This window comes from Alternaria alternata (genome assembly GCF_001642055.1).
Source record: "Alternaria alternata strain SRC1lrK2f unplaced genomic scaffold CC77scaffold_15, whole genome shotgun sequence".
Classification (NCBI taxonomy): domain Eukaryota; kingdom Fungi; phylum Ascomycota; class Dothideomycetes; order Pleosporales; family Pleosporaceae; genus Alternaria; species Alternaria alternata.
In genome coordinates, this window is record NW_017306204.1 from 558,382 (window position 1) to 578,866 (window position 20,485).

The following is a 20,485-nucleotide window of genomic DNA, read 5'->3' on the forward strand; positions in this document are numbered from 1 at the left end:
ATTATAGCCTACGTACTCAGCAACATAAGGTTGCTCTGGCAGAAGTACCCCACGTTGCGTGGGACTTGACCACTCGGAACACTGCCGTCGCTCCTCCAATGTTCTACCCAACTTCTCCATATGGCACGGAACAACGGAGACCGATCTCATCTTGCAATTCACCCTCTGTACCTGCACCTCGTGGCCTTCTGACGGCTGAACTGCGGCTCAGGGTCATATCTTCCGACATCAGATCCACAATAGGCGGCTTGCTAGCCGCTTTGGGCGCGGGCCACCTTCTCCGCATACCCTTTACGGACCACATCACGGTGCTACGAACGGCTCGATGGAGCTCAACGCGGCACCACATGCTCCGGCCAAGTCAATTGTCTGATTTAGCATGGTAGAGGGATGTCCAGTCGTCATTCAAGAAGAAAGGGCGTCCCCAGTGGTGGTGCTGCTTACCCCGCTAATTGGTAGTCTCAGGCAGCGATTTCTAAGGGCTGGCAGGAGGTTCGATCGGTCATTACCATCTTGAACTTCATCCATCATGGCAAAAGCACAAGCTCTGAGCGCTCACGTGCTTTCGAAGGGTTGGACCTTCAAGCAGGCTGATGATACTGCTGATGATGCTTGGATGTCGGTCAACAAGGTTCCGACAAATGTACACCTGGACTTGATGGACCACGGCAAGTATGTCTCGACGTTCCAGGAATCGGAAGCGTTTTGCAGAAACTGACAAACGAGCCAGAATTCCGGATCCTTTCCTGGGCTTCAATGAGCTTGACGCAGAGTGGGTGGCAGACAAGGTTTGGATATATAAAGTTGAGCTGCCCAAGGTACAGGAAGCAAAAGAAGGTATTACACACGTGCTTGCCTTCGACGGTCTGGACACATTCGCTACAGTCAAGCTCAATGGAGAGACTATCCTCGAGAGCGACAATATGTTCGTCCCGCATCGCCTCGATGTGACTAAGAAGCTCAATTCTGAGAGCACGAACACTTTGGAGATCGACTTTGCATCTGCCCGTCTGGAGGCCATCAAGATCAAGGAGAAGTACCCAGACCACAGATGGGTTGGATTCAATGGCGATATGGCAAGGCTCGCAGTGAGGAAAGCTCAGTACCATTGGGGCTGGGATTGGGGCCCAATCCTGAACACGTGCGGTCCCTGGCGTGAAGTGCGATTGGAAACCTACCAGGCAAGGGCCAAGGATCTGAGAGTCGACTACAAACTCGATGATAGCCTAAAATCAGTCCAGGGAACCATTTCTGCTACTGTGGAAGGACCGACTGCAGACAGCGTTAGCTTTGATGTTTTCGATGGAGATCAACGAGTCTTTAGGGAGACTGCAAAGATTAGCGAGGGTGTGGCCAAAGTGGATTTCCATGTCAGCAGTCCGAAGTTGTGGTACCCCCATGGTTATGGCGAGCAGCCTTTGTATACCGTTACTGCGACGGTTCTCACGAATGGAGCAGAGACACATCAAACGTCACGTCGAACAGGTTTTCGGAAAGGCGAACTCATACAGGTGCCAGATGCTATTGGAAAAAGCTTCTACTTCCGGGTCAACGGCGTTGATGTCTTTTGTGGTGGCTCGGACTGGATTCCTGCCGACTCTTTTACTCCACGTGTGACCGAAGAAAAATATCGTAAATGGCTCGAGATGATGGTTGATGGCTATCAGATAATGATCAGAATCTGGGGTGGCGGCATCTGGGAAGAAGACATCTTCTATGACATCTGCGATGAACTCGGTGTCCTGGTGTGGCAAGATTTCATGTTTGGCTGCGGCAATTATCCCGCCTTTCCGGACATCCTGCGATCAATCAAGGAAGAGTGCACCGCAAACGTCACCAGACTGCGACATCACCCTTCCATCATCATCTATGCCGGAAATAATGAGGACTACCAGGTGCAGGAGTCGTATGGCTTGACATACGATTACGAGGACAAGAATCCAGAGAACTGGCTCAAGACTGACTTCCCGGCTCGATACATATACGAAAAGGTGCGTGCGTATCGTGCGTTTATCAATTACAATTACGCTGACAGCACTTTTACAGCTACTGCCTGACGTCGTTGCGGCGGAAAGTCCACATGTTCCATACCATCCAGGATCACCATGGGGCGACGGCCTTAAGACGTCAAACCCCACAGTGGGTGACATGCATCAATGGAACGGTAACAATCTCCACATTGCGTCACATATATTATACTTACGACGTATGCAGTGTGGCATGGCACACAGGAAAAATACCAGATTTTTGATACGCTAGGCGGCCGCTTCAACAGCGAATTCGGCATGGAAGCATTTCCACATATCGACACGATCAAGTACTATTGCACCGATCCTTCTCAGTTGTACCCGCAAAGCCACATGCTTGATTTTCATAATAAAGCGGACGGACATGAGCGAAGGATAGCCACGTATTTGGTGGAGAACTTCCGCACCAAGACTGATCTAGAGGTATGTGCCGTCCGACGGTTACCCGGTTCATGGTCGGGAACTATGACTAAGTGGGCCGCAATATAGCCGGTATAGGTACTAACAGCGAATAGTCGTTCATCCACCTAACACAGCTATCCCAAGCCGAAGCACTAATGTTCGGCTACAGGGGCTGGAGACGACAGTGGGGTCAAAACAGGCATTGTGGTGGTGCACTCGTCTGGCAGCTCAACGACTGCTGGCCAGTCACTTCGTGGTCTATCGTCGATTACTTCCAGCGCAAGAAACCGGCCTACTACGCTATGCGCAGAGTCCTTGCCCCCATCGCCGTTGCAGTCAAACGGGCGCACTTTGATTGGAGCGTAGTACATGCCAGAGTACCCAAGACTAGCGACTACGAAGTCTGGGTCGCGAGTCAGAAACTGGAGGAAGTGACAGCAACCGTTGAATTGCGATATATTAGCGTTGAGAGCGGCAAGGAGATTAAAACGAAGATCGTCAAGAAGGATATCAGGCTCATACCGAACGGAACGACCGACGTCCTCTCAGGTACCATCGACAACCGGAACGAAGAGCCGCATGTCCTAGCCGTCCGCATATGGGTCGATGGCGAAATTGTGTCTCGCGATGTCGATTGGCCCCAGCCACTCAAGTATCTCGAGTTCAGGGACCGCGGCTTGGAAGTCATACCGAAGGGTGAGACTATTGTGGTCAAGGCCCAGAAACCGACTAAAGGCCTGGTCTTCGAGGAACGTTCAGGCGTCCTTGTACACGACAGTGCTATAGATGTGGTGCCTGGAGATGAGCAGATCATCAAGGTAAGGGGCTTGGGCAAGCAGGATGAACCGTTGAGGTGGACATATTTGGGCAAAGATTAGGCGTCAGCTCGCAGGATTCGGAATGTGGAGTTGCTTGGATGATGTGGAAGCAAGATGACCGCTTTGTGGGGCATAACGTGTGAATGCGAGTACATGTAGTTAGAGGTATGTTCAGCGCATGCTGACGCGCAAGTACAACAAGTCCTTGATCATCAAGAGCGTCGACTAGCTCATCGGCTCGAGTTCGTATGTCGCGACATAAACTTTGGAACACGGCGAATATAGGCAAGGACCAAAGGTGTGGGATCGCACTGCGTAATAACCAGGCATTGTCGAGTAGAGTTTGGACCGAAGGGTATATGTGAGGCTGCTATAGGTCCATCGTCATGTATATGCCAAGCCCTGGATATGAACGTGTCTATCGAACATGCTGAATTTCCAGGGTTAATTAAATGGCGCCGCCCAGCGCTTTACAGCATTGGCTGGAACTGCCCTGCATGGGGTAGAGGGTGCAGGCAAATGCAACCTAGCCGCATGCCATCACGCAAAGCCGGTTCGCAGCGAGCACGCAGCAGCGTTCGGTGGGTTTTTGAGCTTCTCGGCCCACACTGGCTCGCGACCCGGACGCTGGTATGGGCTTTTGACTGGTGATATGTCGGCAGAAGGCGGCGGTAGCGAGTATGTCGCATGGTTGTCGTTCCTCTTCGCCTGCAACGCGGCTTGCCTGCAACGGCCGTCCTTCATAGGTCGGGTACATCTCACCCGAAAGCATGTGTTCGACGTTAGGGTTTGTGATTTAGGTTCGCATCGCACCACCCTCTCCAGAGGCCCACACACACATATCACGCCTCTAACGTAGGCACGCAATCCATGCCCACCTGCGCCCATGCGATCGAGGGTGCGCGCTGCTTGATCGTGGCGGGAAGGATGATCCGCACTCGCTGAAACGACGTGCAGTAGTGCTGCCGCAGCCAGAGCGAGAAGAAAAGGCTGCTTCATGTCAGTCGCATAGCGTAGCGCTCTAAAATGGTAATGTCGTGCGCGATCTCTTCTGGAACCCTTTTCGAAGCCGTCGGCAGCGGCACGCCCCATCTTTGACTCCAATTTCGCTTGGCCCCCTCCCCTCGCGAAAGACGCAATCCTTTCCCGTCCGCCCGTCTCAACGGTCGCCTGCCCTTTTTTTTCTCCTCTCCCTCTCGCTCCACCAGTCAGCCCTGCTGCATGCAAACAGGGGTGCTGTGGGCTATAATGCGGGGATTATACCCTCTCGAATGTCCACTCTGGAATGCCTTTCTGTCGCCCGGGCCCTGCGACTTGCTGTTAGCTTCCGCGCCGAGTATACCACAAGCTTCTGCAGGATTATGACGGCACATGCCTGGGAACCAGACGCACCTACGTTACGTTTTGCCTCTGTGCATCTTATTTGATTCAGGCTGCAGGTGGTATGCACTGCTCAAACTGCACTACCGAGCGTCTCTGATATATCGATCCCGGTTCGTCGACCTTTTAGTTCCGATTCTTGTTATATTGGTCCCTGAACGTACCACCACTAGTACTTTGTACCATCATTCTGGTCATCGCCTTCTTGTCACGACATATTTGACCGACTGTCCTCCTTGACCTGGCACCTGGATGCAGGGTCGCCTGACACTTCTGGTCTGAAATACCTGTTCTTCTTTCTTGAGTTGCGGCCCTGAAGCACGTCGCCGACTTACCACCGAGGTCACTGCAACATGTTTCATACCTTCCAGTCGTCCGTGGGAATGCGGTCACCCGGAGCAGACAGTGACAGCGCGGGGAAACCATCACGCCCACCAGGCTCACGACGCATATCAACCAGCAACGCATGTGTCGAATGCAGACGACGCAAGATTCGATGTGACGGTTCACAACCTTGTGGACAGTGCCAATGGTATCAACACCCTGAGGCATGTGGCTATTCGAAGCCTGCACAACGAGTTGTGCCTAGCAGAAAGTGAGCATTCTAGAACATTATCAAGACGGGTCGGGCTAATCAGTTTGGTAGACTAGTCGACAAGCTTTCCAACAATATTGAACAGTACAAGACCATCCTCACAAAGTTGTATGGAGTAAAGAACCTGGAGTCGCTGGCTAGTCTCCCACGCGAGGAACTGCTAGAACTAGCTCTCTCCTCCAGTGCGATTCACTCAACGACATCGCCGTCGGCGGCCGACTCGCAAACGCTATCGGACGTGCAGGTTGGATCTGATGGAGCCGAAAGCTTGGAAGCGCTCGAGCAGGCTCCGCCTGAAGATCCTTACTGGGACGAGGCACGGAAGCACCAGCTCCGTGTCCAAGGCATCTCCGACGATGTAAATGGACTATCAATGTCCGTCGACCGCCTATCCTCTTATGTTGGCATCTCTTCTATCACAGCGGCACTAAAGGTTATTGTACGATGTGCACCCCAGACGCGTTCGCTCATCGCACACAACAGCCAGGAGACTGCGCTACCAAGCCGCGCAGGCTCTCCGCCACCGGAGTTAGCAGACAGCAGGCCAGATGCCTTACCGTCTCCCGAGCATGGTCAAGAGCTGATTGAAAGCTATTTTGACCGCGTGCATCCTTTCTGTCCTATGATCGATGAGCGAAAGTTTTGGTCCACGTTCTTGTACGGCAACCGCAAGGACTCAGCATGGCTGGCGCTACTGAACATGGTCTTTGCATTGGGGTCGCTTGCCTCTCTAGCTGCAGACAACGAAGCACACTATGTCTACTTCAATCGATCTCGGCAGCACCTGTCTCTGGAGTCGTTCGGAAGTGGCAACCTAGAAGTTCTTCAGGCTCTAGCCATTATGAGCGGATACTACATGCACTATCTCAACCGCCCGAACGAAGCGCATTCCCTAATGGGTGGTACGCTTCGTATGGCTACCGCGCTAGGTTTACATCGTGAGTACTCGGAACGCAGTGACGCAAGCAGGCAGTTCATGGCACCGGGTGAAGAGGATTCTATTTCCCCGGAGATGAGAAGACGCATCTGGTGGAGTTTGTTTTGCCTGGATTCTTGGGCTTCTACTACGACGGGTCGACCTTCGTTGGGCAGAATGGGGCCTTCCATCACTGTCTTGAGGCCTGGAACGGCCGCAAACACTGTAAGCCTTCTTGACGAATGCTGCAGTCGATAACTACTGACGTCAAACACAGTCCCAGGCAATACCACCACCCAACAGCCCTCAGTACATCGAGCAACTCAAGATCCTGCCTCTAGTGCACGCTTCGGCATTTTGTCAGATCGCTACTAGGATACAGGATCGGCTCGTCGAGTCTCCTCTGCTTTCCTCCTCAGAAACCGCTAGCTACGACGCACAGATTGTGAAGTGGCATGAGGAACTACCATCGATTCTCTCCAACCCTGACGAGCCGTGTCCAGAGTTTCTTCGGCGAACCAGACTGGTTATGAAGTGGCGCTTCCAGAACATTCGTATCATCCTCCATCGTCCAATCCTGCTTACTGCAGCACTACGGCGCTCTCCTTGGGTCGCCCTCAGCGCGGACGAGAAGCTCGCAGTGGGCAAATGTCGACTCATCGCATCGAAGACAATCGAAGAAATCAGCCACGAATGCATGCCCGATCTCATCTCAGGTTGGAACGCAGTATGGTTTTGCTTCCAAGCCTGCATGGTACCTCTGGTTTCATTGTTCAGCGATACCAGCATACCGGAAGAGGTTGAGAAGTGGAAAGCCAGTGTCGAAACAGCACTCACGTTTTTTGAAACAGTCAAGGACTGGAGTATTGCAGCTAAACGAAGTGGCGATGCAGTCACCCGCCTCTACGCCGCATACAAGACGAATGTATCGACACTATCCCATCAGAGTCAGACCGCTATGCCACACATTCCCCATCCCCAGCAATATCGACAACAGCAACCTCACCCGCATGCCCACACTCACTTCCCTGTCCCGGGCACGTCGGCCGCGCCGACGATGCTCAACACCCACCCAGTCGCTTACGGACAACATCATCCCTCCGCATTCGGACATTACAACCCAGCAACACCTACCTGGGCCAACGCCGGGAACGATCCGACGATCTTGAACAACTTTTGGGATGATATGATGTGGGATACCAATTTACCGGATATGCTAGAGACGCCGTTTGGGCTTGGTGGGGACTATGAGTTTGCAAGTGCGGCACAGGACTCTGGGGCGCAGGGGGCCTGTTGGATGCATGGAAACTAAAGAGACCATCAGGGAGCGTTACATTAACACTCCTGTCGATCGTTTCAGTATTCAATGTTTGCCCAAGTCTGGACAGCACATACCGCATAGGCAGCATTCGAGACTATACCCTAGCGTAGGAACGCAGGTCCGCGTGTGCGCAGCACATATGCGCTGTCAGTCTTGATGAAGATGCGCCAAGAAGACTTTGTGCGACTGACGATGCCGGAGCCGACCGGACGACGCATAGCCACCGGGATATTGCCTAGCAACTCGATCGCATATACGAGAGCTCCCAGAAAGAAGTAGCAATATGCAACAGCCGGCAGTGAAACCGAAGAAGCGGAACATTCAGCACAAGGGCTACCCTTTACCCCCTGGTTTCATATACACACACATGGCAGTTCAGGGTTCAGGCTGCTGTTCGGAGCAAAGGATGATTTACACGGATTATAGATAGATCAGCGGCTTCTAGCATTGTTCTCCCGAAGTCGCTTTATTTCTCGTTCTTGTCGATCTACCACATCTTTACACAGTTGCACGGATGGAAAGTAAGGCTGGCTGGCACGTCCAGGCCATGGAGGCGGATCCGCATGTAGATGTCCCCTTTTTCTTTTCTGCACTTTTGCTGCGCCTGTCTGCGTCGTTTCCGCATCCTTCACCCCTCTTCTATGTTGCATCACAGCCTTAGCCCTGCACTTTCTCTCTTTAACCTCGACTCTGCATCGCCTCCACATCACCCTTTCACCGTTTTGCAGATGTATGTACCGCATAGGTGGTTAGATTTTCTTCTATTCACTCGCTATTATAGACATGGGGTGCGCATTATTTGTACCCCAGATTCTGGTGATGGCTAAATAGGCATGAGGTTGATCGCATACCAGGGCCTGCATGCAACGTCGGAAGTAGTTAGACATAGACACGAATGCATACACCGTTTTCATCCGCTTAACACCGAAAGAGGATTCGTGCAATGGGCGTGATGGCTTAACAGAGGAGCTATATGCCTCTCTGCTGTTACTTGGTTATATTGTTACTAATCCACATTTCACTGAGTGAGGGTGTGTTTAGCCTAAGGGCGTCGTGCATGTGAACGTGGACCAGACTAGGACATGTCGAGTTTATGGTCGCGTACGTAGAGGAGAAGTGAAAGTAGGAGTGATCTTGCGGCTACATCCAATGCTGTGTGCTCAAAAAAAGGAGGGAAAGAAGGCGCACGTCTACAGTATCTAGGTATCATCACACGACACCAAGAATTCAAAGTACAATAACACAAACGCGCTACTGTTTCTGTCTGCACACTACAGATACGATGTACCAAGCGCACAGCGGGGAACGAGTCCATCTTGGCTGCTTGTCCTGCAACATCAAATGCTTAACCGACATGTGTTGTCATCGGTGAGTATGCGCGGATTTTTGTCCAAGGTGACGTTTGAATTGTGGTATGATATGTGCAGGGTTTGCAATCCATCCTGAAGGAATCTGGATAGATGTGACGCACGTGGTTCTGGGCGATGTGGGACATGGCAGGCGAGGCGAAACGGGCTGCGGGGGTGCCGATGACGGAATGTTGCGCGGATCTTAACGATTAGCCGCCTAGGAGAGTATCTGTTTGGTACTGCACAGTGCATTGGAAACAAGTGACATGTGACAGATGGATGCGGGGTGCAGATTTTGGATTGAATACACCTAGTGGTCCTGTTTGTACACGCACGACTAGACGAGAGCGAATTCACGTAAAAGGGGTCGTGACGATGAACGAAGTTGCACCTAACCTTCCCGCCACCACCGCGCACGTCTCACCCACGTGCACGTTGGCCCACCAGTTGTCGATCGCAGCCATGGAGCTTGGCTATCTATCCTCGGACCTACTTCACCGCCGCCACCTTGGTCATGTATGTGAAAGGAGCGCGATAATCGCATCTCCAGCTTTCGTTTCTCCCCATCGACAAGCGGATTGATATCCCATCGCAACAATGTCAGAGCCCGATCTCCACCGCGCCATATCCATGAAGCCCCACCCATTCCATACACATCCCGACCGCATAGAACGCACATCAAGTCCCCACGTCCACGTGAATGCCAGCAGTAGTGGCAGCAGCGCGCAACACCATGCAGATAGCTCAACCCGCAAAAACGATGCTAGCAGCACCGCTATCGAAACAGCGGCTCCTACGACCGACCACGACCCCATAGCCCGCCACGTCTCTGCGCGTCACAGCAGCTTCCACGAAGACATTGAATCGCAATCGCCGCCCTCGTATACCCCCGACAATGACCCGTACTCGCTGTCCTCTGCGATAAAGCCCGAGTCGGAATTGGCCTTGATCCGCGCCAACACGTCGCGAAAGCGCGATGGCTGCGGTCCCATCACCCTCAACAAGAAGGCTACCTCGGCGAAGAAGTTGGAAGAGTTCTACTCGGCGCAGAACGAGAACATTGAGAGATTGCTCAAGCCAGTGGCTGAACATCGGGCTGCCGCAAAAGATGAAGATACAGCCAACCACCTCAAGTACAAAATCGCTGTCATTGGTTCCTTTGCCGCAAACATTATTCTAGCCGTCCTACAGCTCTACGCCGCCGTATCTTCTCGCTCGCTGTCGCTGTTTACGACAATGGCCGATTCGCTCTTCGATCCCCTTTCCAACCTCACGCTTATAATGTGCAACCGCGCCGTGGCACGTGTTGATGCTAGGAAGTTCCCTTCAGGAAAAGCAAGAATTGAGACTGCCGGAAACCTCTGTTTCTGTGCGCTCATGATTACGGTTTCTGTGGTCATCATTGTCGAATCTATCCGTACGGTTGCCGAACACTCCGGACCCGAAACCAACGACTTCTTTCTACCCAGTGTCATCGCCGTCAGCATTGCTTTTGCGACCAAGTTCTCGCTGTTCTTGTATTGTTGGGCCTTGAGGAACAAGTACAGTCAAGTCAGGATTCTGTGGGAAGACCACCGTAACGACCTGTTCATCAACGGGTTCGGTGTGTTGACGTCTGTCGGTGGATCCAAGTTGAAGTGGTGGTTGGATCCCATGGGTGCGATGATACTATCCGTCTTGATCATCTTCCTGTGGTCGAGAACCGCGTACTCGGAATTTCAGCTTCTCATCGGCGTTACAGCTGATACGGCCATGTTGCAGCACATCACCTACATCTGTAAGTCTCTTCTCATTACATCTACTTGGGCTGTGCGCTAACGCTTGCTTTCCAGCGATGACACACTCCCCCACCATCCTCCAAATAGACACTGTGCGTGCCTACCACTCCGGTCCCCGCCTCATTGTCGAAGTAGACATCGTCATGGACCCAGAAGCTACATTGAGAGCTACACATGACGTAGCTGAGGAACTTCAGATAAAACTGGAGAGTCTTCCTGATGTAGAGAGGGCGTATGTTCATGTGGACTATGAGACGGACCATCGACCTGAGCACTTTTTGAAGAAGGAGTTGTGAGGGTATGGGTGAGGAAATGGGGAGGTAGTGCGTGGAAGAACAGCGGGAAGAGTGAATTGAAGTGTGTAAGGGCATAAGAGAATGGTCTCAACTTGTATATAGTTGTTATCAGTTCTTCGATATGAAGAAGATGTGGGAATTTTCCTACGCTTCTACCGACTATCGCTATTAGGATATATGCTACTACTCGTAAAGTCGTCTCATGTCCATATGCTATCCTCGTTCTCTGAATTGCATTGTTCGTTTCTAGAATGTGATTGTAAACCATCATGTCGAATGTTACTCGCGCCGATGAGATCAGTCTGATTTTTCTTGGGGAAACACACTGCGCATATATCGTTATGGATTCAAAAGACGTTCTCAACGTTTCAAGGTTGAGCACTTTCAAGATCATGTGATTATCGAAATTGCCGACGCTTACTCTCTTGGTGACAAAGGCATGATTACTTTTACTATGATACTTGTCATGTGAGAGCCCCCTCTTTCATGTAGAGCAAGCATATCTCGAAAGTCGTGGGTGACTCGTCGATTATGGGCCATGGTAGTTCCGTGGGTCGACGTAGATAGCAGCGGATGTATAGATGATCACTGGGTCGCGTACGCCACGTGACTGGCAAGCAGTGGTACATTCCAAAGACGCGTCTCGGTTGAACATATCTCCAGCAGGCCTTGAAATAACTAGTGGTTATCATGACAATGTTACACAGTTCATCAGTTGAATCGATGGTAGAGCCCAAGTAAGCGTAATTACGTGCTGCGCAACTCCCCCTTCACCAAATGCGCAGTGACCACTCATCTAAGTCACTGTCTGTTGCTCTTCACTAGCGAGTCTTCTCGTGATTGTTCGCTTCCGTGCCGTTTTATCGGTCACCTTGGCTTGTTGTTTGGCTCGTCCAGTCGTGCCTGCCTTGCACCCACAATTCACGGTGCTGGTCACCCAACCTACTACGAGCGACTGACATAACTCTGGCCCAGCACCTGCCTCGTAACACAGTCACCCCCAGGAATTTCGCGTTATACAGGCGCGATGCCACCGTCTATTGTGCAACAATTTGGCAACATGCTCTCCTCCCGCTGGCGGCTTAAAAAAGATGCATCGCCGTCACTCAAGCAAAAACCCTTACACGAAGTTGCCAGGTACCCTCAAGTCATCGATATTACCCCAGAGAACAACTCGTGTCTCAACCCATCGATGTCCTACGAGCACATACTGGAATGCAGACACATCATCGTAACAGCGAGGCCCGACGAGCCATGCGCACCCAACTGCTATCATATTGCCAGCAACAACTCATCGAAGGACAAGGGAGCACTGAAAAGAAGCAATGTTCTGAACTTCTACTGCGACGCCTGCATGGAGACAGGGAGCGAGGCGCTCATGTCCAATGACGTTTCCTCGCTAGAGGCTGGCAAGTGCACCAATAGTGGCGCACAGCAGCGATACTGACTGAGTGATAGAGGCCATACGGCTTGGAATGCGTCATGGAAAGGCCGAGCTATGCGGAAAGGAGGCAAAGTTTCGTAAATGCTACATCGCGCTCAAGATTACCTCACTGCCCTGCAATAGTGACGGTACAGTGGAAGGACAATACACACCAAGGGCGAATCATCACCCTTTCGATACCACGATCCCTCGAGTAGGCGACAACTTCTTCGAAGACGTGCTCACCAACCCGGTGGAGGAGCTCAATCCGACCAGCGATAGTGGCGCGAGTGCATCCGCATCCACATTCGAAGACGGCACTGATGTTGACAGCAGCCCTGCGCATCTTGGAGAAGGTGGCTCAAACTACCTCCGGTATACCCGATCCACCACACATAACAAAGGAAAAGCAGCAGCACAGGAGGCTGAGCCAATTCTGAACACGGCCAGTAAGACTCCATCGCGTCACGCTGGCAAGAACCCTCCCATCGCACGGAGCGCCGACACAGCCTTGCCTGTCCCTGCACAGTGGAAGCGGAAACGGCCCATAGTCACTGATGAAGACGATGACTACGTGGATACTCTGGAGGAAGAGACAGTGGTTTTCAAAAGACCGGCGAAACGACACACGAAATCTACTATCGCAACATCAACGGTACCGGCTGCGAAGACCAAGCCTGGGCGTCCTATGAAATCTGCGATCAATACGCCTTCAAAGCCAGCTACGAAGCGGAAAACTAGGAGGCTAACGAAGAAGCGTTCATAGGCAGACGTGTTTAAATCTGCGTGTGTCGGAAGAGAAAGCCTGCGCAATTGAAGAAGAGATGGTCAGGAGTGATGTCTGGATACTACTGGATTGGGCGGCGGTCGCTCTACGAAACGCAGATTAGATGTTCTAGAAGCGAATCGAGATCCTGATGTGAAGAACAGAAGGCGCTGCGTGCCGAGATTAACGGCGAGCAATCGTCGTCAAAGAGTTGCAGGTCAGCCGTTGGCACAGGCCTCATGAGCACCGAAAACTGTAAGAAACGTCCTGTTGAAGTGCTGGATATATGTCTTCTTTCTTCAAGGCCGAATGCGTTAACGACAAATCGAAGGATCCAATATTTTTGACCTGGTATATGCATGCTCCCCGCGCGTAGTGATATAGGTGCAGCCGGCATGTGGGGCATCTGACCACATCTTTAAGTACGCCCCGTCGTACTGAATGCAGCCACATTTACTGGGACGTTCCAGTATCGCATACATCAGCTTCTGCAGCAGAAACGCACCTGTTTCATTATCGAGGATACCATTGAAATATTCGCAATAGAACTTGCTGTGCAGGAAGTTCTGTCCTCTGTCCGGCAATCAGCAGAGCGTGCTACAATGTCTCAATTCGAGCTTCGCGCTGCAGGTATTTTGGATCTGTATGCAATAGCGACAGTATGGACAGCCGCGTTCTTTGACGATGAGATCATCGGAGAGATCATGCATCCGCACCGCAAAGACTATCCTGATGACGTTTATTGGTTCTTACTGCGCGGGATTCGAGAACGATTCTGGGACTGGCGCCATCAATTCATAGTCGTAACAGATAATGGAAAGGTGGTTGGGGCAGCAGATTGGAGGAGGCTTGGGAAAGGCGGAGAGAGCAAAGAGTTGAGCGTACTAGATCCACGTATGTTCACCGCGAAACTTCTCATGACAGATGAGTCTGGCTCCCGACTCACATCAACATTCTTACAGGCAACCTCATCGCGCCCGTCTTGGAGACCTACCACTCCATATCCCTAACGTTGTTCCCGAATCGTGCCGCCGACCCTACACGCGCCTCGTTCCTCGATACCGCTGTCGCAAACTCAGAGAAGTACTGGACTGGCCAGCGGACCGAATGCTGGGACTTGCATGTTTGTGGTGTACATCCAGACTACCAAGGTAAAGGTGTTGGGAAGCTGCTGGCCCGATGGGGAGTTCTAGAAGCGCAGAAAGAAGGCGAAGATGTCGTAGCTAGTGTGTTGTGTGGGGAGAAGAACAGAGGCTTCTATGGCAAGGCTGGGATGAATGTGCAGGTTAGCGAAACGAAAGGTAAAGGGGGAGGAATTGCTTTGTTCACAAGATAAACTGCACTGCCCTCGAAGCGGCGTCATATATCGACCAATGAGCGTCCAAGGGGTTGATGCCTTCTGTGCCGATGACGCCGTTTACATGCCGTACTTCCACACCCACGCGTGTCCATAATCACACTCGCATCTCGAACCTATTTTGACAGAAACCTTTAGGTCGACTGACCCCAGCGCATTCGCGCATTGCTTGTGAGAATGAAAGACCGAAAATGCCGGCCGCATAGACCGAGCGCTCTCTTGACAGCCTTATATAGCTGTTGCTACGCGCCCTAGATGACGGCGAACAGCTACACCCCTACATAAAGTGCCCGTTACTGTCGACGCAAGATGCTTGACATTCGTTTCGTCATCACTTTCGCTGCAGGTATTCTGCTCCATACTACAGTCTTCTCCAGACATTTCGAATGGGATCGACACGCACCCAACATCTTGACGTTCGCCTGTGCTACTTTCACAACTACGTTGGTAATAATCGCCATCAGTGGGGATGTCTCCATCAAATTGTCGGTCGCATTTACCAGCGCGGTCGCTGCATGCTTTCTCGGTGGCTTCCTCTGTTCTATGATCATCTATCGATTGTTCTTACATCCTGTCAAATCATTCCCTGGACCAACAGCTGCTCGCGTAACTAGTCTCTGGGTCATCAAGCAAAACGTACCAGACCTGAAATTGTACATCAAGCTACGCAGTCTCCATGACCAATACGGAGACTTCGTGCGGATACGTAAGTCAAGACTACAGCCGTATGAATGTGCGACTAATTCCCTCTAGGACCACGCGAACTCTCAATCTGCCATCCCGATGCCATAAAGGACGTTCATGGCCCCAGAAACAACATCAAGAAAGGCGAATTTTACGATCAAACTTACCCATCCCACACCTTGCAATTCATTCGAAACCCAGATCTTCACAAACAGCAACGTCGGTATTGGGACAAGGCTTTCCATAGCACCGGTTAGTGAAGATGAATTGTTGGTATCATCCTAGCTAATGTTCTTAGCATTACAAGGCTATACGCCACGTCTCACGAGGCACTATCGCCTCATGGTCGATATGCTTTCTCGTCATGCGGCTTTCGGCACGCCGATAGATGCTAGTGGTGCTTTCTTAGACCTCTTCTTCGACGTCATATCAGATCTAACGTTTGGTAAATCGTTTGAGACGCAAACTAGGAATCAGCGAGGCCCGATCGTGACAGGATTCCTCAGGAAGCAAAAAGCGGTTGGTTTCGCATTGCTCAGTATGCCACTGCTTCATATCGCCAGGAACCTACGCATTTCACTGAAAAAGCAGAAGTCTTGGGAAGGCTGGTACGATGAAGCTTTGCAAGCGCGCAGCAAGGTAAGTCATCTAGGCGCTATATCTTTCAAACTAGATCTGCTCACACGCGCAGATGCATATCCATGAGCCGGACATATACACATACTTATCGCAATCCGATGGATTTAAGAATAACACGTTGAGTGAGGCGAAGTTGGCCATCGTTGCTGGTGCTGATACGAACGCCATCACAATGTCCAATGTTTGCTATCTGCTGTGTCAGCACCCTGGATATCAAGCAGAGCTTTACAAGGAGTTGTCAAATTTGCGGAGCTTAGACGGAGTCATCGATGACCGCGACCTGTTAAACAAGCCTTATCTGACTGGCATTATCAACGAATCGTTGAGGTTGCATCCGCCTGTACCCTCTGGCCTTCAGCGAGTGACGCCTGCAGAAGGTGCGATTATCGCAGGTCGTTACATACCAGGCCACATGAACGTAACGACACCAACGTACGCTCTGCATCGAGGTAATGGAATCTCCCGCATAGCACAACTTCCACTGATCTTATAGATCCACGCGCGTTTGTCCAGCCCAACGACTTTATACCCGAACGCTGGTCCTCTCAGCCTAACCTCATCCTCCGTAGAGACGCGTTCGTGCCCTTTGGCTTTGGAGGATACAGCTGCGCAGGGAAGCCATTGGCCATGATGCAGCTTCGCATGGTCGTTGCCATGATCTTTAGAAGATTCACGGTGTCGTCCGCGACTAATAAGGAGGATTCATGCCAATACTTCATTGACCATCAAGCCGACTGTTTCACGCTACACCTCGAACCGCTTCCTCTGCTTTTCAGAGAAAGACATGCCATCTCAAAGGTACAGAATCAGGCCAACCCATAACTTACTTCAGTTTCTTGTCGAAAAATCTCACAATACACCCATGGTTGTGATAATCCATCGTTATGAGCAGTCAAGCTTTGGTGCATGAATCGTTCACTCATACCAAGAATGAGCTTTCAAAATTAATTGTAAGAGATCAATATTCTAGCCTCCGTAGAAGGAGTCTGTAGGTGCTGAAGTAGCGACTATTTACACAGTGACAGCGACAACCTTTCCACCCTCGGTGTAAGTACCATTAACAGGGGCAGCTTGACCTCCCGATGTTACAACATAAACAACGCCTTGATCCTTCCAAGTTCTTCCAAAAGCAGCCGCAGTCGCACCAGCAACCACTGTTGTGTTCAGTCCTCCAGCAATCAAGCTTCGAGTCCCATCTACATCCACTCGTTCCAATGAGTTTCCGCCATTCTCCGCGATGAAAGCGACACCGTCCGCAGACATGACGAAATCATCCCCAGGCAAATCGGTTTGGAGGGTTTCATATGGTCCGACCGCCTCACCAGTCGATGTGTTGATTTCAACACGGCAGAAGAATCCCTTCAACGCGTTAATGTAGTAAAGATACCCATTGAAAATCTTGATCCCGTTGATGCCCAACACGAGGAGCGTACCCTCCGCCGGCTTCATCGTCTCATCTTCTAGTACAACATCGTACTTGCCCGTCCAGACATTCAATCGCCAAACGAGTCCCAGAACAGAGTCTGAGATCAGGACAGTACCTTGCTCGCGATCCAACGTCGTCATTCCGTTCAAGAAACTGGCTTCGGGGAGCGCCTCGATCTCGGAGACCTTTTCGCATTTGGCCAAATCACCACGGTTAAAGTCAATTTGCCATACCGAGTAGCTCGCTGCATCTGATCCTGCTCGTGCGACGGAGAAGTTGCCTGCGATGAACACGAAGACGTCGGGGCTCATCTCTGTGATTCCTAGCAGACTGGTCGTGTTTGTTTCATCTTCGAGGTTCGTGATGAGGGTTGGAGTGTTGTTACGGAAAGGGTTGATTTCGTAGAGGGAGGGGCGGTCGATCAGTGTGACGAGGAGGTTTCCATTTGAACGGACGGCGATGTTCTCTAACCATGTGCCATTGTCAAATTGGTATACTGGTCGAACGGAAGCCTGGGAGCTGGCCGGTAGAGCTGCTGCTGCTACAAGAGGAGCTCGTAAGATCGAGATGGCGAGAAAACTGATGACGGTGCTGAGATGAAACATGTTGGATGGATGTTAAGCTGTTCTGGATATGCAATGTCATTCTTTCGTGCAGCATTTATACGCTGCGCAAAGGGTGCCATCATCAGTCGCACAGCTCATCTTGCTTGCTAAGCGTCGTCTGCTTGGAAATTGGGTGAAGAGTATGCTCGGCATTCGTTAGCACATAACGTCGGTCTGGGGCTTTGTAAGCTTATACAGATCTACATCCCGAGGTTTTGCCCAGGGTAGCATGTTTTGATAAATGAGAATATGTCAACAACTGTGAACAGAAATCTGGTGCATCCAGAGAGCTACACGAGGATGGATTTATGTACAACTCTTCATTTGTTGACTTGAAACATTCCTCGATCACATCTGGCGTTGGCTTCCATAGCCGTGTATCGTACAACTCAAATGGCAAATCGTATCTGACCGACCTTACAGTAAGTCGACAAAACTAATCATTGCCTCGGCGATGATTAGATATACCATCCTGTGATCTGAGCTTGTGAGTATGCTGTATTTAGTAATAGCAATGCGCATTGTTCGTAGTTTCGCGACTACGCATGGTGCGAGCCATGTTTTGTTCAGTAGAGTTTTTAAAGTCGGTCCGCTCTTCATGATGCAACTGTTAGCATTGGCTTGGCGAAGTGAGATACTCTTATAAGACTAGCTCGGAAGGCCAAGCTTTAGGCTCATTGTGCCTTATCCAATGACATGCGATACGATCGGGCCGCAATTAAGTGTCATGGAGAACAAGGTCACGATTTGGCCGCGAAGATTAGCTTGAGAATAGAAAGAAACATTAGTCTGTTCTTACTCTACAACGCAACGTCGTTCGTTGTTGACAACCTCACTCATTTCGATGTCCGCAAGTACAACTGTCCAACTCCCCATCTCCCAGCGAACAATTCAACCACCCTCTTAAACCCTTCCACCTCCTTCTCCTCCACACAATCACCATCTGCGTAGAATTCTCTCGTTTTCAAAACTGCCACTCCCGCTCTGACAACACAACACAACCCTGCAAAAGGTAGTCTTCCCACTTCACCTACCCCTTCTTCCCCACTTTCCCCTTCTCCGTTGATCTTCTGGATCCCTACCTTCACCATATCCCACGCCATATGTCTCGCATATTTGAGCGCCAAATGTACCTTCTCATACTCTGGATGTGGACGTCCTGCTAGCACCGGCAAGGTAGATGACAGATGCCGCATCTGTGCTTCTTGGAGTAGAATGTTTGTGCAGAAGGCCAGGGCAATGGCGTCGCAGTGCAGCCAAGTATGCGGTTCGGGCTTCGAGACTAGGGCTTGAATACAGGTTGTTAGACTTGATGTGGCTGTATCGTAGGCGTGGTTGGGTTGTGGTGGGGGGTTGAGGACGAGAGACGAGATGTACTCCAAAGCTGGGCTTGTAGCCAGAGCGACGGTGGATCGGATGTGTAGTTTCCGCGCAGACGTTGCTGATGCTAATCCAAGTGGCGGGTGCGGTGGTATCTCAGGAGCCAGATTGTACGAGATACATTGAGTGGTTGTGTGATAAGAGGGCAGAGCCAGAGGAAGGTGCGTAGGTGATGTCAGAGTTAGGACGCGGTCTAGCATGAGCAGACTTGGTTTTATCCATTCCAGTGTCCAAACTAGGTTTGCGCTTTTTGTGGCTGAATGTTGTAGGAGTTGGAGTATACCCACACTTGCTGACATGGTTTGGAAAGCTTGATTTGACATGCCGTGACTTGTTTCGTAGAGAGCAAGGAGCATGGATGCTTGGAGGATTGATATGTTGACATTGGTGCCGCTTTGGAAGATGGCAAGCGATTGTTTCAATGCGCGGTAAAGTTGGCAGCGGGTTATGTGCTCTGCATTGTCGCATGGTCGGCGGCTCATTAACCACAGACATAACAATAGGAATGGACGGTATGTTTCCTCGTGTGGTGGTTGCTCATACGAAGCATGATTTTGCCGATCTTTCAGAAAGTCTTCCGGGACGATAGGACACCATTGCTGGATAGACGGACCGAAATCTTCCAAAACGAGGGATATATCCACGTTGGCTTGATCCAGTATGTCGTATACTGTATCCGCTAGCATTGCCTTACTTCCGGAAGCATCCTTAGAGTCGGCAACTACTGTTACCGCATGCAGCAATGCCGTCGTACTCCGCGACGAAAGGTCGACATGAGTACATCCTTCGAAGCTTATAATTGATGGCTCTGGGTCCACGTCTCCGAGTCGTGGCGGCTCTTTGTATGGCGTGTAATCACATACTTTTCCTTTCCTGGCAGTATATTAGTCTAAAGCTACTAGACTCGGTTGTCAACAAAAGCATTCGCGAAAAAGAAAAGACTCACACAGCACATCTCTCGCACTGTGGCAGCGTCCGGTCGCATTTTTGTTTTCTTACCCGACAATACAGGCATACATTCGCCGCCTTTGCCGTTACAGGTATGAAGCCAGCTATCGCACTCATCTTGCATTCGAGCCCTCCAATCAGATCGTTCAGAAGATATGATGCGGAGAATTTAGTCGGGCACTGTAGTCGAAGGTGTTACTATAGCAAGTTAGCAAACAGCGGCCGATGCAGCAATAAAGACAATCAGTAAACATGGTCCTGGCGCTGACGTGTAGGTAAGCAGGGTTTAGCGAGTCGGCATCGGCATCTTGTACAGCGGCATTGTGACCTACAAATCTGGTTTGTCGCAGTGTCAAATAGATTGTTATGGTTTAT

At 50.9% G+C, this 20,485-nt stretch overlaps 10 protein-coding genes across 10 annotated transcripts; 6 read left to right on the top strand and 4 right to left on the bottom strand.

Annotated features, from left to right (window-relative positions):
* Window positions 1-108: 108 nt before the first annotated feature.
* On the top strand, window positions 109-3,647 carry CC77DRAFT_993100 (beta-mannosidase precursor). Its single transcript, XM_018536400.1, has 5 exons — window positions 109-672; window positions 731-1,991; window positions 2,047-2,164; window positions 2,215-2,450; window positions 2,543-3,647. The coding sequence occupies exons 1-5, from the start codon at window positions 530-532 to the stop codon at window positions 3,305-3,307; spliced, it is 2,523 nt and encodes an 840-aa protein (XP_018384054.1). The 5' UTR covers window positions 109-529; the 3' UTR covers window positions 3,308-3,647.
* On the bottom strand, window positions 3,450-4,660 carry CC77DRAFT_1073608 (hypothetical protein). Its single transcript, XM_018529191.1, has one exon. It carries the CDS (start codon window positions 4,337-4,339, stop codon window positions 3,788-3,790), a length of 552 nt encoding a protein of 183 aa, XP_018384055.1. The 5' UTR covers window positions 4,340-4,660; the 3' UTR covers window positions 3,450-3,787.
* On the top strand, window positions 4,661-7,670 carry CC77DRAFT_204110 (hypothetical protein). The gene is made up of 3 exons (XM_018530616.1): window positions 4,661-5,222; window positions 5,274-6,363; window positions 6,416-7,670. The coding sequence occupies exons 1-3, from the start codon at window positions 4,981-4,983 to the stop codon at window positions 7,448-7,450; spliced, it is 2,367 nt and encodes a 788-aa protein (XP_018384056.1). The 5' UTR covers window positions 4,661-4,980; the 3' UTR covers window positions 7,451-7,670.
* Window positions 7,671-9,138: 1,468 nt separating this feature from the next.
* On the top strand, window positions 9,139-11,080 carry CC77DRAFT_1041979 (cation diffusion facilitator 1). The gene is made up of 2 exons (XM_018527255.1): window positions 9,139-10,585; window positions 10,641-11,080. The coding sequence occupies exons 1-2, from the start codon at window positions 9,406-9,408 to the stop codon at window positions 10,880-10,882; spliced, it is 1,422 nt and encodes a 473-aa protein (XP_018384057.1). The 5' UTR covers window positions 9,139-9,405; the 3' UTR covers window positions 10,883-11,080.
* An 829-nt stretch (window positions 11,081-11,909) lies between these two features.
* On the top strand, window positions 11,910-13,071 carry CC77DRAFT_1063269 (hypothetical protein; the record flags this gene model as incomplete). Its single annotated transcript, XM_018528615.1, has 2 exons — window positions 11,910-12,306; window positions 12,341-13,071. 2 exons carry the CDS (start codon window positions 11,910-11,912, stop codon window positions 13,069-13,071), a joined length of 1,128 nt encoding a protein of 375 aa, XP_018384058.1.
* A 53-nt stretch (window positions 13,072-13,124) lies between these two features.
* On the bottom strand, window positions 13,125-13,708 carry CC77DRAFT_204169 (hypothetical protein). The gene is made up of 2 exons (XM_018530617.1): window positions 13,577-13,708; window positions 13,125-13,527 (listed from the first exon to the last, which is right to left on the bottom strand). Exon 2 carries the CDS (start codon window positions 13,475-13,477, stop codon window positions 13,178-13,180), a length of 300 nt encoding a protein of 99 aa, XP_018384059.1. The 5' UTR covers window positions 13,478-13,527; window positions 13,577-13,708; the 3' UTR covers window positions 13,125-13,177.
* On the top strand, window positions 13,674-14,407 carry CC77DRAFT_1032704 (acyl-CoA N-acyltransferase; the record flags this gene model as incomplete). Its single annotated transcript, XM_018526760.1, has 2 exons — window positions 13,674-13,965; window positions 14,034-14,407. 2 exons carry the CDS (start codon window positions 13,674-13,676, stop codon window positions 14,405-14,407), a joined length of 666 nt encoding a protein of 221 aa, XP_018384060.1.
* Window positions 14,408-14,572: 165 nt separating this feature from the next.
* CC77DRAFT_204202 (cytochrome P450) lies at window positions 14,573-16,668 on the top strand. The gene is made up of 5 exons (XM_018530618.1): window positions 14,573-15,134; window positions 15,182-15,364; window positions 15,420-15,751; window positions 15,804-16,200; window positions 16,245-16,668. Exons 1-5 carry the CDS (start codon window positions 14,738-14,740, stop codon window positions 16,571-16,573), a joined length of 1,638 nt encoding a protein of 545 aa, XP_018384061.1. The 5' UTR covers window positions 14,573-14,737; the 3' UTR covers window positions 16,574-16,668.
* On the bottom strand, window positions 16,602-18,036 carry CC77DRAFT_1022186 (hypothetical protein). Its single transcript, XM_018525411.1, has one exon. It carries the CDS (start codon window positions 17,780-17,782, stop codon window positions 16,763-16,765), a length of 1,020 nt encoding a protein of 339 aa, XP_018384062.1. The 5' UTR covers window positions 17,783-18,036; the 3' UTR covers window positions 16,602-16,762.
* Window positions 18,037-18,569: 533 nt separating this feature from the next.
* Window positions 18,570-20,330, bottom strand: CC77DRAFT_993115 (hypothetical protein). The gene is made up of 2 exons (XM_018536401.1): window positions 20,109-20,330; window positions 18,570-20,035 (listed from the first exon to the last, which is right to left on the bottom strand). The coding sequence occupies exons 1-2, from the start codon at window positions 20,225-20,227 to the stop codon at window positions 18,619-18,621; spliced, it is 1,536 nt and encodes a 511-aa protein (XP_018384063.1). The 5' UTR covers window positions 20,228-20,330; the 3' UTR covers window positions 18,570-18,618.
* Between the last annotated feature and the right edge of the window lie 155 nt (window positions 20,331-20,485).

Bases quoted from the DNA above. Each gene is read 5' to 3' on its own strand.
- CC77DRAFT_993100 (XM_018536400.1), top strand. From the start codon at position 530: ATGGCAAAAGCACAAGCTCTGAGCGCTCACGTGCTTTCGAAGGGTTGG. The intron at 673-730 runs GTATGTCTCGAC...CAAACGAGCCAG, and splicing joins GACTTGATGGACCACGGCAA to AATTCCGGATCCTTTCCTGG. The intron at 2,165-2,214 runs GTAACAATCTCC...CGACGTATGCAG, and splicing joins TGACATGCATCAATGGAACG to TGTGGCATGGCACACAGGAA.
- CC77DRAFT_1073608 (XM_018529191.1), bottom strand. From the start codon at position 4,339: ATGGGGCGTGCCGCTGCCGACGGCTTCGAAAAGGGTTCCAGAAGAGAT.
- CC77DRAFT_204110 (XM_018530616.1), top strand. From the start codon at position 4,981: ATGTTTCATACCTTCCAGTCGTCCGTGGGAATGCGGTCACCCGGAGCA. The intron at 5,223-5,273 runs GTGAGCATTCTA...TCAGTTTGGTAG, and splicing joins CGAGTTGTGCCTAGCAGAAA to ACTAGTCGACAAGCTTTCCA. The intron at 6,364-6,415 runs GTAAGCCTTCTT...CGTCAAACACAG, and splicing joins CTGGAACGGCCGCAAACACT to TCCCAGGCAATACCACCACC.
- CC77DRAFT_1041979 (XM_018527255.1), top strand. From the start codon at position 9,406: ATGTCAGAGCCCGATCTCCACCGCGCCATATCCATGAAGCCCCACCCA. The intron at 10,586-10,640 runs GTAAGTCTCTTC...CTTGCTTTCCAG, and splicing joins GCAGCACATCACCTACATCT to CGATGACACACTCCCCCACC.
- CC77DRAFT_204169 (XM_018530617.1), bottom strand. From the start codon at position 13,477: ATGCCCCACATGCCGGCTGCACCTATATCACTACGCGCGGGGAGCATG.
- CC77DRAFT_204202 (XM_018530618.1), top strand. From the start codon at position 14,738: ATGCTTGACATTCGTTTCGTCATCACTTTCGCTGCAGGTATTCTGCTC. The intron at 15,135-15,181 runs GTAAGTCAAGAC...AATTCCCTCTAG, and splicing joins CGGAGACTTCGTGCGGATAC to GACCACGCGAACTCTCAATC. The intron at 15,752-15,803 runs GTAAGTCATCTA...TCACACGCGCAG, and splicing joins CTTTGCAAGCGCGCAGCAAG to ATGCATATCCATGAGCCGGA.
- CC77DRAFT_1022186 (XM_018525411.1), bottom strand. From the start codon at position 17,782: ATGTTTCATCTCAGCACCGTCATCAGTTTTCTCGCCATCTCGATCTTA.
- CC77DRAFT_993115 (XM_018536401.1), bottom strand. From the start codon at position 20,227: ATGAGTGCGATAGCTGGCTTCATACCTGTAACGGCAAAGGCGGCGAAT. The intron at 20,036-20,108 runs GTGAGTCTTTTC...ATATACTGCCAG, and splicing joins CAGTGCGAGAGATGTGCTGT to GAAAGGAAAAGTATGTGATT.